The sequence below is a fragment of the Spinacia oleracea genome, chromosome 1 (assembly GCF_020520425.1).
Source record: "Spinacia oleracea cultivar Varoflay chromosome 1, BTI_SOV_V1, whole genome shotgun sequence".
In the NCBI taxonomy this organism is placed as follows: Eukaryota; Viridiplantae; Streptophyta; class Magnoliopsida; order Caryophyllales; family Amaranthaceae; genus Spinacia; species Spinacia oleracea.
This window is the reverse complement of record NC_079487.1, coordinates 132,101,744-132,121,910: the sequence shown is the minus strand read 5'-3', so window position 1 is coordinate 132,121,910 and position 20,167 is coordinate 132,101,744. Positions and strand designations below refer to the sequence as shown.

Sequence of the window (20,167 nt, the reverse complement as noted above, 5' to 3'; positions counted from 1 at the left end):
TTAATTATATAGTCCATATAACTCGGAGCTAAACGAATGAGCTCGACTCGCTAGATTTTCTCGGTTGAGAAGTTTATTTATCCTTTTGCTTGGATCGATATTAATTTCGATCTTTATGATAATTAATAATAACGTGTTATTATTGTTTTACGAAATATGTATAACTACTTAGCTCCAGTGTAACACACAATTTCTATAATTTTTTTTTTTAACATTCAGTCTACTTCTTATTAGACCTTAATTAAAAATTATTATTTGAAAATGTTGATTTTCAATTATAACAATTAAAAAAAATGAGTTGCATTCAAATGCAATAAAAACAATAGAAAAATATGACCACTTCTTCATTTACGCCCCAATAAATTTTTTTTGAAATAGGAAATGATCAACTCAAGGAGGAGCATTCGAGCATGGGCTCAAAGAAGGTGTAAGAGAAGGCGTTACTTCCACATACACACATTATTATTAGAAATTAAAAGTGTTATTTCGATGCATATATATGCATTATTATTTCAATTTTAATTGGATTTGAATCTCTATCTTATGTATATGAAAAGTGGATAATAATAATAAGGCACTTCTTTCAAGTCGATCTCAAGTTCTCAACCTCAATTGCTAACATACAATTATTTATTGGATAACAAGAAATGGGCACAAAATGTCCTATTTGATTATTTCTAGCAACTAACATGGATGCTCGATGTTTTCTTTCTTGTCCGATTTTTTTTAACCCTAGCTCAAACCTCTTAATCAAACACTTTTATCAAAGGTTTTGACTAACCAAATCTCTATTTTTTACCTCAAATTTCCGTATAGAAATCGTTTTAATGATGACATGCAAACAAATGTTAGTAAGTGATGAACATGGTTAAACTTGATTGGAACTTATTGGACCTCAGACCCGAATAGAAGAAAGTAAACTTGAGAGAGTATTATTAAACCTGATTGAAACTTATTAATCTAACATAATATAATTGTATTTGATTGCAACATATGTGAATTTATTAGAACTGAAACTTATTTTTTCTAAAGTGAAAAAAAATGCAGGAGATACCATTTTTATTGTCTTCGTTTGGGAATTTAATTTCGTTGTTTAGTTGCTAACACTCCATGTGAAAAGATGAAATCCAAAATCAAAGGCAAATATCGTTTCCAAATTCCAATATGGGTTGAGTTGGGCTCTTATTGGGAATTCATTGTTGGGCTTTATAAAGTCAAGCCTTGGACTTCTCTTTGTTGTTGTATGCCCAAAAGACTAATGGTATCCGCATTGGGCCCTATTTTAAAAATACAGCTTCTTTGGACCCAGATCTTGAAACCAGTGTTCTCCTTGGTAATCTTGCTCGCCTTTTTATGCTTTAATCTGTATTCTTTTTTTTTTTCCTAGTTTGAATAATTAATTCAACCCAACAAAGTAAGCGTGAGTAAAATTTTAAAAATGCATTTAATTAAAACAGATACGGAGTAAAAATAACAGACGAAAATAAAATGGGGGCAGTAGTGGCTTGATTGTCCCTAACAACACCTTGCCAGGCCCGCAAATTGATAAACTCATCGGGTCTAACACAAGCCCGTATAAGAGAAGAGATTGACTGCATATAAGCCTGACGGATTTCTATCCTAAAAACAATTGGTGATAGGTGGAGTAACCTACTAATCTTGTATGTTAGTCAATATCTCTCTATTTCTTCCATATGGGACAACTAGTCTCAACTCACATGTGGATTATACTCTTAACACTCCCCCCTCACATGTGAGCCCATCTTATTTCTTGCAATTTGGATTAGGTCACTACTTTCTCGTTGGGCCTTCTTTGGACTTCCAACATGAGGTCAAATGACCCCTACTTGGGGCAATCAATTCCGTTGGGCTTCTTGCTCCAAACAGATCTTCAAATCCTCTCCATCTTGCATTCTTCAATTCACTAGACCCTCCTTTTTTGGGTGTTGATAATGGGACAGGAACGTCAGCTCTGATACCATGATAAACTACTGAGAATATAATATTAATGGATGATAATATAACTGAACTGCTTAATCATAACTGGTTACATCATTGATTTATATAGGAAACCATAACATAACTCTATTGGGTTTAAGACTCTATTAGATTCCAAAACTAACACAACTCTAGCTTCCTAAACATACTAGAAGCCTAGATCTACCATAACTCTAACACAAATTCACCCATTTTCATGAAAAGAAGGATCACAATTTAATTTCCACCAACTTTGAGGAGGAGGAGGAGACCAATCAAAATGGGCAGTAGTGACTTGCAAATTGGCCCTATTAGAGAGTTTTCTTAAGGAAGAATTCTCAAGCTTTAGCTTGGAATTCAAGAAACATCTATCAGGTAAGGTAAAACGATGAAGGAACAACCTCTAATTTCTTTGTAGCCAAAATTTTCACAAAGAGAATGAGAAAATAGTTCGCCATGGAAGACAACATTAACAGTTTGAGGGGTCAAATTATGGGTGAGATTAGACGAGAGCTATTCTGAAAGAGGGTTTGCATGAAAAGCATTTAAAACATTGAGTAAACTTCAAATCTATTTTGCTTGAGAGCAATCCCTAAGAATATGGAGGTATCCTCGGGAGTATTATTACAATAGTCACAAGCATCTGATTGAGTGTTATGTCTCAAATTTTGTGTTGTAATCCGTCGAGAAAAGCTAGACAAATAAAGACTCTAAGTTTAGGCAAGGTGCAAACTTTCCAAATCCAACCAAATTCAATAATCTGCATGTTCAACAAAAATATTAGGTTTTAGAGCCTTAAGAGCAGCAGAAAATTGAAACTTATCAGTAGAAGTAAATTCTAAAATCATAAAGTCTTTGGGATTATTACATTGAGCAGGGATGTTAGCACTCTCACAACCATTTTGCAAAACAACATGGAGAGAAAAGGAATGGGAAGAAAAACCCATGCATTTTTTCTCAAAAGTTACGAGACAGTTAGAAAGTCTAGGTCGTAAATCTGGCATCTAAGAACTCCAATACTATTACAATTTCCATGTCAAAAAGAGATCGAAGTACCATCACCAATCCCCCAATGAAGAATGTCTTTGAAGGTCTCACACACTTTTCCCATCCCCTTTCATAAGTGGGAACCCGAAGCAAAGACACAAAAACATTTATTGGATTTACAATATTTATCTTTTAGATTTACGATATTTATCTTTTAAACAAATTAACTGCTAGGTTCTTTTCTTGCTCTATTAACGTCCACCAGACTTTCAATAAGTAGGCTCTATTAAGCTTATTAGCACATCTAATCCCCACCCCCTCCTCTTTGGTTTGAGAAATACCCTTCCAGGCCACTAAGGCCCAACCCCTTTTTGTTCTTACCCTTACCCCATTTTTTATTATTTTTTATTTTTTATAATGTTGGATTTCAAAGTATTCAAAGTAGCTCCCGGAAGGAGCATGCATTGCATATAGTAGTTTACATTTGTATTAAGGGTATAAGAGTTGAGTCAATAGTGATCAAAGTTATGCATTGACAAGTATGTTAAGCTGTGTTCTCTTTATCTTATTTTCACCTATGTCAGGTCTAATAAAATAGATAAAATAAAATAAGATAAAATAAAATAAAATAAGGGTCAATAAATTCATATAAGATAATATAAGATAAGGGTCAATAAGTTCAAAAGACAAGTTTTAATAAGATAAAATAAATAATTTAAGATATGTGGTAATAAGATAACATAAGATAAGTCAAGTTCATGACCAATAAGACAAGACTATATACATAAAATTCAAGAGAAGAAAACACACCCTTAGTCCAACTAGACATTTAGTTAGAAACATATGGAATAACATATACTTAAATGTTAGTCATCTTTCTGTATTGAGTTGTTTTTCTTTATTAGCTATTTTTGAATCTTTTCTTATTTGTCCAACATTTATTCCCATTATACCCTCAAAAATATAAAATGGCTCAATTGTTTGCTACAAAGTAAACCTGTATCCCTATTAAACCCCTTATTTATTTGATTGTCTTATACTCCGTATTATAAAAGGACTAATATTCAAGAAATGTAGAATGGTAGAAATTAGGAAGCCAAACACTTCGTTTGTTTTCATCAAAAAATATAAATAGTAAAAGACCAAAAGTATTGGACCACCATTACTTTTAACGAAGACCAATCTTCAACCCCCACTAGCCCACAACCTCATGTGCGATATTTCAATTGACTTGTGTTTTTTTAGGGGGGCTGAATTCTTTGACTAAGTAGATCGTTTTTTTTTTTATTAGAAAACTAGATTCAAGTGGATAATGATGTTTAGTAATGTCATGATGAAATAACATTCCTTGGTTACTCTATTTCTTGATGATTATTTTTACTCTCTCTCCTAAAATTTATCTAAATCCATAAATATTTAAATGATATAATATTTATTTGTGTGAATTGTGTCTATGTCATTAGTCGATGATGTTGGGTAATAAAGGATAAAGGTCACAACAATTCCATAATACATAAAATAGAGTTATTGATTAATATTATGTAATAAGGCTATTAACAATTCAATATTAATATTATGAATAATGTTATAAAGATGTTGTTTGAAAATGTTTTTAATGAAAAAATCAATAGTTTGGATTGCTGCACTATCATTCAAGTAAGCATGCAATGTATTACATAAATACAAAATCTTATAAAATGTTTTTTATTTGATATTCTTGCATGGACATGGTTCACAATAGTATTAACGTGAACCCAAAATCAAAAAATTTCTATAGCACCCTCTTTACATATATAGAGACTTTTATAGTTCATATGGTTACAATAATGAATAAACACCAAATTTCTTAGATATAGGCCCTGTTCGGCAAAAGTAGCGGTAGCGGGTAGCGGGTAGCGGTTCAGTAGTGGGTAATGGTTGGAGTAGCGGGTAGCGGTCAATAGTAGCGGGTAACGGTTAGCTGTCAAAGGTAGCGGGTAACTGATATGAGTGTTCGGTAAAAGTAGCGGTTGATATTATAAAATAAAATAAAAGGTGAAATATTATTTAAAACTTTATTATAAATTTATCAAACGCTACCCGCTACCTTAAACGATACTAATTTTAACGTTTGATAAAAGCTACTCAACCGCTACCTCTACCGCTAACCGCTACCTAAATCGCTACCTCGCCAAACACTTACAAATTTTACAAGTAGCGTCTTGACTCGGTCAAAACACTACCCGCTACCTCAAAAGCTACCGCTGAACACGCCCATAGTAACTTTTTTTCGTATCATAGTAACCTATGTTTTTAAAAGATAACTGTGACTTAAAATCATATTATTCAAGTACAATATGTATCAACGACATTAATTTGATATATTTTTATTTCATAATAATCTTAATAAACATGTCAAATAAATTAGGAACAACTTGTAACCTTCATTTTGACACAGTCCACGATAAATTTAGTGTGAACCAAATCTATTTAAAAATTGGTATTCTTGGATTCATCTATTATGATTTTGGGTCTACATCCTTCATTCCTTCCCCTTAACTCCCTAATCATACCAAAACTAAGAGTTAAGCAAACAAATGGGCCCTAAACTATTACTTTTTTCACCGTTTGGGACCTATATTTTTTTTTCTCACCGTTTAGGACCTAGAATGAGTTTGAGTTGGAAATTGTTAACTGTGGTTAACTATGGGCCGTAAAAACGTCGGTTGATTTTGTTGTACAGTAACCCAAAAACAAAAATTGTTGTTTCACCCAAAAAGAAAAGAAACGACAATTCCCTGCTTCCTCACTTCCTGCGAACTCCATCCCCTTAAAACATCACAAACTCCATTGAAGGTCCTTCAAAGCTTCAAGCTCGGTTTTTGTTTGATTAAAAACACAACAATCATCAAGGTATGTATTTTGGTTATATATTTTTTTCTTATCATCATGAAATTCTATTGTTTTAGTTTGTGGGTTTTAGTTAGGGTTTGGGAAGGGTATTTTCATGGTATAACAGGGGAAGGTTTATAATCATGAAGTTGTGGCTATTGAATTGTGTTCTTGACATGTTTAGATATGGTATACTTATGTTTATAATGTGTTTAATATGGTTTTATGAATAATTGTTGGATTTAAGTTAGGATTTGGGAAGGATATTTTTGATGAATATCATATATGAATTGGTGATATGCTAAGGGCTGGAAAGACTTTCGGAGAAGCCGCATACTTTTTCTTTTTAACAAACTACATATTAGATGGTAATTTTACTTTTCTTCCAATTTTTAGTGGAAAGGTAGTCTTGTTCTACTAAGGTGATTTTACCTCGTTGAATAAGACAATAAGGAATTTACGAAGTTGTGAAGTTATGAAAGCTAGTTACATTGGCAGTGTGTTGGTCTCAAAGGAACTAGTCCCTTAATGATGCTATATCACTTTTGTTATACTTGAAATTCCATTCTCCCTCTGTTGTACATAATATTATCTAGGTATGGAGACTTTAGTGAATATTTTTGAGTGTGACTAAGTGTATTTTATTGTGTAAAATTTCATGCTAAAATTTCTTGTTAGTGATTGCAAGATGATTAGATGTGAACAGTGAGGTTTAAATACTTCTCATTTCATTTTAGATGATCAAATAAAGTATCATCATCCCTTATTATGTTTCATTTTTATTGTGTCTTTCACTTATTTTAGGTTCAACCAAATAATGACTTTATTTTGTTTCATTTTTTATTGGTACAGGATATGGATATACCAATGTGTATTGTCATTCATCACGGAGGAAAGTGGGTTAACAATCCAAAATTAAGTTATTTCGGGGGTGATGTGAAGTTGGTCAATGACCTTCCTAGTGATTTGAGTCCGAGATACCTTAGGACATTGATCAATTCTTTAGGTTACAATAACATTATTAAGACACACTACTGTGACCCTTTGAAAGACATTCAACAAGGAATTATGTTCTTAGGTTATGATGACACTACATTTGGAATGTTCATTAGTCTACTAAAGGAGTATAGGATGCTAGATGTATTTACAGAACATGATGAAGAATTGATTGAAGATATCACTATTGAACAACCTGAGGCCTTTGTTGAAGAACTCGAGTTCATTGAAGATCTCACTACTGAAGAAGCTGAGTTCATTGAAGATCTCAACACTGAACACTCTGAATTCATTGATGATCTTACTGCTCAGAGTCATCTATTTGAGCACAGTGGCAGAGCAAGTGGTAGTAATATGATAGGTGAAATTGATTATGATGAGGAGGGTTCTGACAATGAAGATGACGAAGTTAGAGAAGCAAGAATGATGATACAACAAGAGAAAAAGAAAGAGAAATCATTCGAGGATGAAGTTAAATCACTTAGAAGGCTAGCTGAGAGGAAGGGAAAGGATATTGAAGAAGGAAGTTCTGATTATGAGGGTGAATCTTCTGAATTTGAGAGCCCTCCAAATTCTGAGGATGAGGATGATTATGGTTACCTCTTAGCACAACCATGTCCAAAGAAAAAGCAGAAGGCGAGGAAGACAATTGTTACCTCAGATGGTGGGTTGCTTGAACAAGATTGTCCGTTCTACTTAGGTCAAGAGTTTGAGAACGCAGTTGAGTTTAGAGATGCAGTGACTAACTATTGCTTGTCTGTTGGGAGAGATACATACTTCACAAGGAATGATGCCAAGAAGCTTGGAGCTAGATGTAAAGCAGAGAAGTGCCCTTTCTATGTGTACACCTCACTTATAAGAGGAAAAGGACACTTAATTGTCAAGACCCTTGTTCCTCAGCACAATTGTGGTAGGTTACCAGTAGTAAAGAAGATCAGGGCAGCTTGGATTGCAAAGATATACCATCAAAAGTTCAAGATCAACCCTTACATCAAATGCCAAGAGATAGTGGACACATTATGGGCTGAAAAAGGAGTCAAGGCATCATTGTGGCTTGCACTGAAAGCTAGAAGAAAGGCACAAGGACTTATACTTGGTGAATATAAGGAGCAATATGGTCTTCTAAATAGATATGCTGAAGAGATTAAAAGGACAAATCCAATGAACACTATCAAGTTCAAACTGAACAATGGTGTTTTTAAGAGCTTGTATGTTTGCTTTAATGCAATTAAGAAGGGGTTTTTGGCTGGATGCAGGCCCTTTTTTGGTATTGATGGATGTTTTTTGAAAGGTCCCTTTGGTGGTCAACTTCTTGTAGCAGTTGGTAGGGATGGAAACAACCAAATGTTCCCTATTGCTTGGGCTTGTGTTGAAGTTGAAGACACTGAGACTTGGAGCTGGTTCTTACAGTTGCTGGCGGATGACCTTGGAACGAGTGATGGTCATGGTTACACAATCATGTCTGATCAACAAAAAGGGTTGCTCAATGCTGTTTCTCTGATATGGCCTAAAGCAGATACTAGATGTTGTGCCAGACATGTCTACTGTAATTTCAGGCAAGTGTTTGGTGGTGGAGTGCAATATAGAAGAGGTTTCTGGAAGATTGCAAAAAGCACCACAGAAGCTGAGTATGATTCCAACATGCAACTCTTTGCTAACATATCTAAAGAAGCTGCATCAGATTTAAAGAAGAGAAACTATAAAAAGTGGGTGAGGGCCTTTTTTACTACAACTTCTCATTGTGATTGCATTGACAATAACATGAATGAGGTGTTCAATGCCTATATCTTATCATCAAGGCATAAACCAATCATAACAATGCTTGAAGACATTAGGGAAGGGTTAATGGAGAGGCTACACAAAAAAAGGGACTTCATTGCAAATAAAGAAGTTGACATATGCCCAAGGATAAAAGCAAAGTTGGAGAAATCAAAGGTTGATGCTAGGGGTTGGCTTGCATTTTGGGATGGTCACTTCTGTTATGGGGTCAGAGAAGGTTTATCTCAAACAAGATATGTGGTGAGCTTGCTTGAAAGAACATGTAGTTGCAATGCTTGGCAACTAAGTGGAGTGCCATGTAATCATGCAGTTGCTGCGATATGGAAAGCTAAGGAAATGCCTGAACACTATTTATCACACTACTTCTCAAAGAACACATATCTGAAGGCATACGAATTCCCATTAGAGCCACTTAATGGCCCTCAAGATTGGCCTCAGTCACCCTATGCCTCCATAGTCGCACCTCCAGTGAAAAAGATTCACAATAGGCCTACAGTCAAAAGAAAGCCATCTGTTGGAGAAGTTACTGGTACAAGGTTGACCAAAAAAGGGATTACAATGAGGTGCAGCAACTGTGGTGAAGCAGGACACAACAAGAGAAAGTGTTCTGCACCACTAAAGGCAGATCAACCACCTAAGGCACCTAAGCAGCCAAAGCAGAATGCACCTAAGCAGAAGAAGCGGGATGCAAGTGTTGCTACATCAACTCAACAGTCCCACCACACTGTCCCTATGCACAACGGGGGTGTTGGTGTTTTCTCATACTCAAATGGATTCCAAAGACAAGCAACCAATGTAATGTGCTTTCTATGATTATATAAATTACTAATATTTTCATTTTCATTTACAAATTGAAGATACTAATGTGATTTGTGGATGCAGATGTTGAACTTCAATGAAAGTCAAGTAAGCAACACAACAAACAGAACAAGTATCACAGTATTTGACTCATTATATAAGGGACCAACAAAATTATTCTAAGTCCATTACAAGGTAAGAAATTTCAATTTATTTCCAATATTTTAATTTAAATTACTTTTCTTGAAAAAGACAACATAATACCGTAGGTGGTCTAACGCCTAGATACGGAAGACTACGAAGCCTTTATGAGTGCCATGTTTTTATAGTTTTATTTCTAAAAGATATGAAAAAATAATAAACTACGTTGAAATAATACTCTTACATAGTTTTATTTTTAAAAAATTATTTAGTTGGAAATAAAAAAAACTCATGAGAATCTGCAAATAAATGTAGTTTTTTCTGAATTTAGCAGTCTAGCTCTCGATTGGAATGTGGGTAGTTGTTCATGGCATTTGTTCCTATGTCTTTTCATTCATACAAGCTAAACTTGGACGTAAGCCACATAAACTAAGAGATCAACTACGTGTTAATTTCTAGCTAAATTGCTTCCCTTTCTAAGTTCTGGATATTCTTTATTTTAAAGTGTGTATTGTTTCTAGACTAGGATTACTGTCATGCTCTCGGATCATTTGAGCATTGAACAATATTGTTCAACTGATTTAAATATCGGAACTCTGCTGTCTTATTTTTCTGAGTTGCAATTCCAATAATCGAAGGTACATTGTAAGATAGTAAATATCAAGTCCACAAAACCGCAATGATACAATATTTTACTTATTTAGTTTACAGTGGTTTGGAAAACCTCTTCATGCACTTATTTTACATTTTTCAAACCTCTACCATTAACCATGCTTTGAAACTATTTAGAAGCCAGCAAAGTCCAAAAAATAAACTAGAGGATTCTGCTATTGTTTTGTCCCAGCCATGAAATTCTTTTCTTTGCAATTTTATGACAATCACAAATTATCTCATTGTTGTTCATGTTCAACTATGCAGCTTGTTGTTGGAGGAATGTTTGGAACTAAGGGAAATGTTGGATGCAATCTGAAGAATTTTATAACTCCTGTCATTTTTTGAGTTTTGGGCTTGCAACAAAACAATGTTGTCTTTTTGGATTTTGTAGTTGCAGCAAATGCTTGAATATTTTTGGAGTTTTGGCAAATGAAGTTGTTTCTCTGTCTTTTTTGGGGTTTATAGTTGAACAAAGACAATGTAATCAACTATTAATTGATTGTTCCCACAGCTTCCAACAACTTCTTTTTCATTTTAAATATTCTTCATTTTTTTTAAAGTGTAAATTCTCTCAGGTGGGTTAACGTTGGGTTAACTGGCCGGAATCTCAACCACAGGTCCCAAAGGGTGAAAAAAAAGTTAACAAGTCCCAAGTGGTGAAAAAAGTGATAGTTTGGGGCTCATTCATGTGCTTAACTCCCAAAACTAATAACCTCATCACAAAAATTTAAAACAAACCACTAAATAAAGAAAGTAAATTAAAGAAAAAATCTACTTTACTTAAAAAGAAAAATAACCCCACAAATTAAAGGCATTAATTCCTCAATTAAACATTCGCCCAACTTCTTGACATTTTCCGTCATTTTCCCTCAATTATTTGCAACTACCATCCATTGCTACACCACGTTCTCCTCCTCTCCATGGCAGATTGAACGAGAAAACCTTCTAACAAACTCTAGAGAGCGAAAGTTAACCACAGAGAGACAAAAAAAATGTGGAGGTCGTATTTTCAACGAACCTTAACATTGGCGGCGACTCATCGTAGTCGCCACTTTCTGCCTCCTCCGTCGCGGTTTCCGATGTTTCCGGCGTTTTCAACGGCTTCGGCGGACGAACACGGAGAAGATCATACGGTGATGGCGACGGCGAGAGGCGGAAGAGAGAATGAAGCGGGGATTTCGCTAGGAGAAGTGAAGAAACTGATGCGATTGGTGAATGTAGAAGCGTTGAAGAATAAGCTTGGAGAACAAGGTAAAGAGGTGATTGGATACTCGGAGCTTTTGAAAACTTGTGAGAGTATGGGTGTTGTGAGATCTGTTGATGAAGCTGCTGCGTTCGCGAAGGTTCTGGATGATGCTGGTGTTGTTCTGCTTTTTCGCGATAAAGTTTATCTTCATCCCGATAAGGTATAATTTTGTGGTTAATTTTGAATATTTTGTTGATTTCTTCTTTTGTTCGTGTTTATTGTTGTTGTTATTTGTGGTAATGTGGAAATTTGTAGGAAACATTAGTAATTGTGTTTTGGTTGATGGTTATACATTGAAAATTTGTGCGTTTCGGTGTGTTAATTTTATGATGGAAGGATGCTAATTCTAGTGGTAATATGTAATTTGGTCAGATATATGAGTAATAATATGGTGGTTACTTGTTAATGATGATACAATGGAATTGTGTGTGTTTTGGTAGGTTAGGTTTGTGATGTTATGATGTAGTTTGAGGGGGAGGACGATAACGTGTGAATTTGAAGGGATTTAAATGTAAGTTTGTGGAGGGGACCGAATTATATTTGTTGGATTTTAACTATGTGAATATTTTTTTTGACTGTTGTGATGGAACCGGAGTATGATTGAGTTTGTGGTTGTTCTAAACAATAAACATATAGAAAGCTAATTTGGATTCAAATATTTTGATTGTCCATGGGTTGGATTTGGATCGAAGGGTCGAACACTGCTATTTTGTGAGGGTTCTAGTGTTATATCGTATGAACTTTGGAGTAGTTGCTTGTCAAGTTTTTGAGGATTGTAATCAAGATTCTGAATTACAATATTTTGGCCATTAAGCCATTAAGATGGTAAAGATATTTGTGTTGGTGATTGAGGTTTTCATAGTACAAGAAGAAATCAATTTCATGGAAAAAGAAGAAAGACATCTGCTTAAGCTTAACAAGAACGGAAAGAACATGTATATCAAACAACAACATCTAGGTGCCCCTGTGTACACCTACGTCAATTACAAATGATGCTGCCAAAATAATGATTCCAATACAACTCAACTGAGGATGTTGATTATGCTTTGATTTTTGGAAAATGATGTATTCACGGGTGCATATATATATATATGGAGTTAAATGTGGAAATATTAAGCATAAATGAAACATTAATAACACCGACTGCTGAGTGACTTTGTCATGCATTCCTATTTTTAATACCACTTTAGGAGTGTATTTAATGTTTGGACGACCCCTAAGGGTTGCATATATCATAACTGTTTATTTTTAAAAGTTCGAAAATATTCCCCTGGTGCGAATTGCATAATCCAGTTCTTTCATACATAGTCCTCAACAACCAAGCTTGAATAAATTTAACCCTAATTTATGATGCTAGCCTACCTCAGTTTCTCCCTCCGCCCCAATTGTTTGCCCCAAGCTATTTTTTTTAATATAATTTTGGTTGAATAGGGTTATGAGCGTAGAGTTGTGGTTCCCATGGTCGTTTTTAGTACGGGGCAATTATTGGGGACATCCCAACAAGGAAATTTGGGAAAACAAAAGGGATAGATGGAGTATATGTCTTATCTAGGGGCTCTTTTGTATGGAAGATTGCTAGCATAATCACATGCGATTCACATCCTAAGGAAAGGTGGTTATAGTGTGTTGTAGAGTGCAGTGTTCATCTTTGATGTATGTTAAGTCCCCATTTTCAAAGATCCAATCACTAGTTTGTATGGGTCACCAAAGGATGAAAGCAATTTCAGGAGCAATGCTGTTATTAACCCCTTTCTTAGAACCTTTCGATTTAGTATACATTCATCTTGATAGAGGATTTTCCAATCATACTGAATCATAGGAGTCACAGCTGATGTTATTTGTGTATTACCAAACGTTCTTTAAGCATCCAACCAGCACTCTCAGGATACCATCTGATCTAGATAGTTTCTTTCATGTAGAGCCTTGCATAAACTAATCCTTAAACTTTCTTTAATAGCAAGACCCTAGAGAAACTGGGCAAAAGCTGCTCTGTTTTTGGTAATTAAGATCAAACAGTCAAATGCTTTCTAAAACCGGGGAATGGATTGAGGGTTGAGATTATAAATTGCGGGATCTAGCTGATTAAATGCTATGACTATACTTAATCCACTCTCTAATCGGAAGACGGTTCTTTTTTACCCATTTATTTGCAATTCTGAGCATGATACCTCATGTTTGACACTTTGTCAACTTGAAAGTGGTCATATCAAGACATATTTTGGGGGACGAGAACAAGAAATTTGAGCTTCTCTATCTAGTGCTGAGTGGTAAGCCCATGGGAGGGTTTCACAGTCAGACAAAATCTAGGTGAATATCTAGATACTGGTTCAGTATAATATAAGTAAGTTGTATTGTTAGTTTATTTTACTGTTTATGATTAGCCTTGAGTAGTATTTGAGGAATTCAAGGTGGTGGGTCTAAAAGGATTCTGACAAGTCATTCACGGAGATTAATCATATAGACTAATAGAGGAATCTAAATGTCATATGAAGAGATTGTCTGCAGTATGCACAATTGTTATGTTAGGCTCATAACGCTTGTCAACTTGTTAGGAACTTGCTTTGCTCTCTCTCCGCCCGTTCCCATGTGATCTTGCTTGCTGTTTGCAGGATTATAAAGGAATGCGGCTTTCTTAAGTTTTTGTTGTTACTTCCTTTTTTTTTTTGGGATTTGGTGGGGACGTGGGGTGGGAGTGGGACGGGGAGAGGGAAGGGAAGGGATGTCATATATAGATTGAATTGTGTTGTAGGTAAGTTGCAGTTAGGATGATTTCTGAAATACCCATAATCTTTTCTTGAAATAGTGATGATGACTGATGAACTAGTATGTTAGATGTTCTTGCTAGGGTTTTGTAGGTTAAGGCTAATAAAAGAGGAAAGAAACGGAGCTCTAATGGTTACTGTAATTCCGCTCTTAAGAATACCAACAGATTGTTCATTTGGATCTTTTTGAAGAGGAATCAGGTTCAGTATCTAATTAGGAATTTAGGATTTATATTCTTGTTTAATGCTTAGCAACCTTTTTCTAAGTAGTTTGAGCCTTTGAGGTGAAAGGAGGAGTTTCGAAGCTGATTTTGGATCAGCACTTCTGAGCAGCAACAGGTTGGGAGACTTTCCCTTTGGATGTTTCTGAAGAGGAATCAGATTCCCTCGTCCAATTAAGATTTGCATTCTTATTTGTGGTTATTGTCCTCTTACAACTTGACTATTAGCTTTTTCCTAGCAAATATTCTGTAAATTTTCTTTGTTCCAAGTATATATACAGGCCTTCTTAATTGAAAGCTTTGGATAGTGATAGGTAGATGTTAGAGCTTCTGGTGCTGGATTTGTTTTTGTTTTTTGGAGGGTATGTTTGACAATGATAAGTGCTCTGTGTCTTTTTCTGTATCTTCGAGAGAAAGGCTCCGTTTGGTTTGACGGAAAACACAATTCCAAACTACTTTTCCTTTGTTTGTTTCATTACAAGAAAAGTTATAGAGAAAAGGAAAATGGAAACAGAAGGGTGGGGTTGATGGGAGGAGGATGAGAGGTAAGGAGGAGGGAGGAAAATGTGTTTCCCCTTACTTTCAAAAGGAAAATATTTTCCACCTTGATAGAGTTGTATGCCACCACTTGGAAACAATTTTCCTTACAAACTAAGCAAAGAAAAATGGGAATCACACGCTCCCTAAATGTGTTCACGTCACTTTTAGGGTATAAGACAGTGAATCAAAGAACTATGTTGTATTTCTTTTGCTAATTCAAAGCACATTTCTGTCCTTAAACCATAGTCACTCTTGTTTTCAGCTCTCAAAGCACTAAATCCCCTCTGATATTTTCGCACAATCGTAGACATGATTTCTGGTCACACCCGCCATCTCATTTATGTCTTCCTTCCTCTTTTGTACCCTAGGTGGTTGAACTGGTTAGGAGCTCGGTCCCACTTGCCTTAACTCCAGAAGACGATCCTAGGAGAGCGGAGCTGCAGAGGTTACAAGAAAGAAAGGAAGAAATTGACAGGCAGGCACACAGGCAAGTTCGTTTGATACTATGGTCAGGCCTTGGTGTTGCTGTAATGCAGGTTGGGCTTTTCTTCCGTCTTACTTTCTGGGAATTCTCGTGGGATGTGATGGAGCCGATTGCATTTTTCACAACAGCCACCGGTTTAGTGATCGGTTATGGTTACTTTATGATCACCTCAAAAGATCCAACATACCAAGACTTGATGAAGACACTCTTCCTTTCAAGGCAGAGGAAGCTGTTCAAGAAGTACCAATTTGATGTTGACAGATTTAAGGAGCTCAAAGGGAGGTGCAAAAATCTTCTCGACGAAAAACAGATAAATAATTTAGTACTTAAGGATACATAAAAAGGTATTTAATTTCTTTTAACCTGTCTTTTTTTTCTTTTTTTTTTTTTTTTTTTTAACTCTCAAGACCTGTTTATGTTTAATCTGTTTCAATAATAAAAGCTTGCTGAATTCACAGATTGATCAATATCTTCTGCAGCAGAAAAGGATTGGGGACAATGATGTCAAGATACAAATTTGTCCAAGTGAACAAACAAACTAGTAACTTCTGCTGCAATTCTTACTTGACTTGTCAAATATCCTTGATTTTGTACTGCAGCTAATTATATAGTGCCATTATCAAGAAAGATCTTGCTCTTTCTGTAATTTTTTCCCCTTTAGGCAAAGGATCAAGCCTTAAAAATTTTGAAATGGCTTACCCATTGTTCCTATTGAATAGAGGAGTATAATATCTTTCTAGGTTGTGGTGAACTAACACTTGCTAACATTGACAGAAATGTCTACAATGAAAGTTAGCTCATTTATAAGATGTTTCTTTTCCTTGTACGTTTAAGCTTTTATTTTTGATTTTTAATCAAAGATGGAGAAGTTGGCTTTTACGTAGTAATATATAACCATTTTCAGTAAAAAAAAAAAAAGAAGCTATTAACCCGTGATTTAGACTGTGGAAAAGGGTGCACAGTATTTTAAAAAAAGTTAGTATTCTTTGATTTTTTTTTAATATTTTAATCAAAGATGGAGAAGTTGGCTTTTAAGAGCATCTCCAATGACAAGCTAATTTGACAATGAGCTTGTTATATCACATAAGATTTCAAGCTTTTTTTGTCTAGCTAATTTGTGCTCCAATGGCTAACAACTAGCTTGTTATTTAAATTGATCTCACTAGTCAATTAATTATTTAGTAACTTTTGGGAGCTAGTTGTCAAACAGATTAGCTTGTTTATGCTAATTTGCTTGGCCAAGCTAATTTATTATTTCCACTCCAATGGTCTAGCTATTATCTTGAAACTTTTATACATTTTAAGCAATTTTCTAACTACAATTGGAGATGCTCTAATAAGGCAGCTAAAAAGCTATTTATTTAACCATTTTCAGTATAACAAAAAGAAGCTATTTAACCCGTGATTTAGATGATGGATAAGGGTGCACAATATTTTAAAAAAAAAGTTAGTATTCTTTGATTATTTGATCAAACAGTTTCTTGGTCAAAGATGACCTTTGGTACCAATTCTCTCATAAATTGCAGCCAAGAAGGCTCAACAACTTCATTTCCTAGATATTCAGCAGCAACAATTTGGTATTGTGTACTAGAATCCAAACAGAAGTCACTTCTACAACAATCATCTCTTATACCTATCCCCAAAATTGAGGACCCTTGAAGGTAAGTCCCCGGGTGAGCGAACGTAGCGTGACCGCTCTTAGACGAGTAAAGAACAGGTCGGTTCCCTTCGATGAACTCCAAATCACAGGCACTTATCCAAAGACCATCATTATGTTGCGAGAAATACATACAATGTAGCTCACCAGTGAAGTTGCTTATACGAAGTGTAAAATGTTCCCAATCAACAATATGTTCACTTGTTTTTCTCAATGAAATGTTAGTTGGTCCAATTTTAAGGGTTGATGGTCCATTGAAAGGTGAAAACAACCACATTGCTATGTCAATAAAAGTACCACCTAAAGCTGGTTTTACATGAACATAAAGTTGAGCATTTTCAAGGCTACCACTCTTTAGAGCTTTTCTTTTATCATGATCTGATGGAAAATCTAACCAGAATTCCCCATCATTTGTTCCACTGTTAGGAAGGTTTGACCCGTCAGAATTGACGGATTCGCCCGTGGATTGACCCGTTTTGAACAACAAAGCTCCATGTTCAAAGAACCATGGGACAGAAGATGGGAAGTAAACCTCTTTAGGGTGAAAGAAAATGGTTGGACCATAATGCTGAATAAGTGCATGGATTTGATCAAGATTAGGTAATCCATGTTGCCATTTTGAGTTCTTATTCTTTAAACAAACAATAGAAGGTTCTTCTCCACCAGTAAATTGACTGTTACAGAAGAAGGTTCCTACTGAAACACCTTTCCCTAACATACCTCCATTACAAGGCCTAGTTTCAAAAACTTTGAAAGAGATTTTTCTGAATTTTGAAAGTGTTTCAAACAGTAAACCAGAAGTCTCACAATCATCAACAAGATCTTCTCTAACACATCTTACTTCATCCAAATGAGGTTTACCTCGCCGTGTTAGAACAACAAAACCTAGGGCTTTATACCCACGAGGTGGTTTCGGTACCCAAAAGAAAGAAGGTTGGTCGCGAATTGCCATGCCATCATCTGAATTCCAAACTAGAGTATAGTCAAGAGGCTTTGAAAGTGCTGGTGAATACACTGATACTGGTTCATTGTCAGAGTCAGTAATACCGCGATTTTGTGACACTAAATCTTTGGCTACAAGAACATAACCATTTAAAGGTTTGCCATTTGGTTGACAGTAATGACCAAGGCAGAAAAATCCTTCAGGTATTCCTAAAGGTTTGTAGAATGAAACACTTTTTCGTTTGTCATGTGAAAGATGAGATCCCCATACAAACTCGAATCTGCTTATTTCTGTAACCTCTAAGTCTCCGAGGTTTATTGTTCCTGTTGCAAATCCTCGTCCTTGTAAAAATAAAATCAACACAAAAGAGGGAAATTGTGATCAGTGGCGGATCCACGAATTTAGAATATGATACATTGGTAGATATAAGTACTTAAATTACGTAATTATTGAAATGGACAACATGAGTGTTTCATATATTTTATTTTCTTTTAAGGAAAATAAGCTTTATATGGAATAACACATTAACACATACCACCAAGCTAAAACTTTATTTTTGATATTAATCATAGTAATAATATTCTAAAGAGGATAGACGCGTCCTTGGTAGATTCGCCCATGATTGTGATTCTTAATATATACCACATGTAGTACGATGAATCTCTCCTCAAAATCTATGGTAATGCTTGTACAACCCCATATTAAATTGTCTCGTTTTCTTCGTAACATTTCAATTTTATTCAACACCACTTTGATTGTAGCATTTGAGTGGTAAGGAGATTTATAATAAGAAAACAAGTGTTCAATATACAGAGGAAGATCTTCCATCAGGGCTAATATGTATATAAAATATTATGACATATTGATTGAATATTCGACAAAAGGTTGAAGTTTCAAACCTTGGCCCCTTATTTTATTGGCCAAGTTTCGCCAATGACATAGAGATTCCATTTCCATATGTTGAGGAAAAATGGATATCGACTTTCTCCAACATACATACAAAATTAGTCAATTATTATAAACTCCATTTATTGTTGTCTATCAAAATGGTTGGTGAATGTAGAATGTTACATATCCATCAAGTTCAGGAGGGTACACTAGTGTCTAACAAAAATAACTCAAAGTTGATCAAATTACATATTTTCAACGTAAACCCAATTACAACCAAAAACCCACTATTATTAATTCATTCTTCAAAAAAACCAAACAATTTCAGAGATTGAATTGAAAAATCATACCTTGAGGCCAGGTAGGCAAAGGAGCTGGCAATAAGAAACTTGTGAAGGAAGGAGGAAAACTCAAAGAATAAGTCCCAGTTATGCGCTGGCATGAAAACATCTTCTGAATATCAACTTCTGAAATTAGTTATATAATTAATTTCAGAAAATTGAATTTTGTTGCAGAAAATTATTCAATTAACTCTAAGAATGTGGAATGAAGGGTTTAATGCAACCCCTTAATAAAGTTGGGTTATTTTTGTTCATAGTTTTTCTTGGCACATTCTCACTTTCTTTAATAATTTGTTTTGGTGTGGAGGATAAAAAATATTCTAACAAAAAGTCTTTTCTTGATGGAGAGTTTGGTATGTGTGATTGGATTACAAGGATAGAGGAAATGAGGATACAAAATTGGTCAATGGAAAAAAAGATAAAATAATGTATCTTGAATCTTGATGTTGATTGCATGATATAGGTTGGAAGTTGAAATTAAATTACTAAATTAGGAATTAATGACAGTAACTAAATTATGTTTACAGTTATTATATTATTAAAATAAAATAGTGACAATACTTGGCATCCCACCAGGGAATTTTACCTACATTGCAATCTCATCAACCTCCAATCATGGTGTGGATGTGAGGTACACTGTCTCGTTACATTTGGTTAATAATTTTAGTTAATGAATGAATGAAATCTCAATAATAAAAGGTGCTAAAACAGACCCCAAGAGCGTACAATCTTTATATGGTACGATGTCCGGGACGTGGGTGAGTGTGGGGAGCTCATGAACACGGGTTTCTGGAAGGGGCACTCTTGTTTATTGGCAACAAGAGAGTTACGCGAGCCCTGATCGAACACTTGTTAAAAGGTTAATCTAGAAAAATCTAAATA

At 35.0% G+C, this 20,167-nt stretch overlaps 3 protein-coding genes across 3 annotated transcripts; 2 read left to right on the top strand and 1 right to left on the bottom strand.

Moving 5' to 3' along the window:
• Positions 1-6,690: 6,690 nt before the first annotated feature.
• On the top strand, positions 6,691-10,869 carry LOC130465680 (uncharacterized). The gene is made up of 2 exons (XM_056834542.1): positions 6,691-9,603; positions 10,468-10,869. Exon 1 carries the CDS (start codon positions 6,691-6,693, stop codon positions 9,421-9,423), a length of 2,733 nt encoding a protein of 910 aa, XP_056690520.1. The 3' UTR covers positions 9,424-9,603; positions 10,468-10,869.
• A 182-nt stretch (positions 10,870-11,051) lies between these two features.
• On the top strand, positions 11,052-16,282 carry LOC110787173 (calcium uniporter protein 6, mitochondrial). Its single transcript, XM_021991745.2, has 3 exons — positions 11,052-11,609; positions 15,341-15,800; positions 15,915-16,282. Exons 1-2 carry the CDS (start codon positions 11,196-11,198, stop codon positions 15,794-15,796), a joined length of 870 nt encoding a protein of 289 aa, XP_021847437.1. The 5' UTR covers positions 11,052-11,195; the 3' UTR covers positions 15,797-15,800; positions 15,915-16,282.
• A 331-nt stretch (positions 16,283-16,613) lies between these two features.
• LOC110787141 (hypothetical protein At1g04090-like) lies at positions 16,614-19,649 on the bottom strand. The gene is made up of 2 exons (XM_021991712.2): positions 19,295-19,649; positions 16,614-18,397 (listed from the first exon to the last, which is right to left on the bottom strand). The coding sequence occupies exons 1-2, from the start codon at positions 19,392-19,394 to the stop codon at positions 16,926-16,928; spliced, it is 1,572 nt and encodes a 523-aa protein (XP_021847404.1). The 5' UTR covers positions 19,395-19,649; the 3' UTR covers positions 16,614-16,925.
• Between the last annotated feature and the right edge of the window lie 518 nt (positions 19,650-20,167).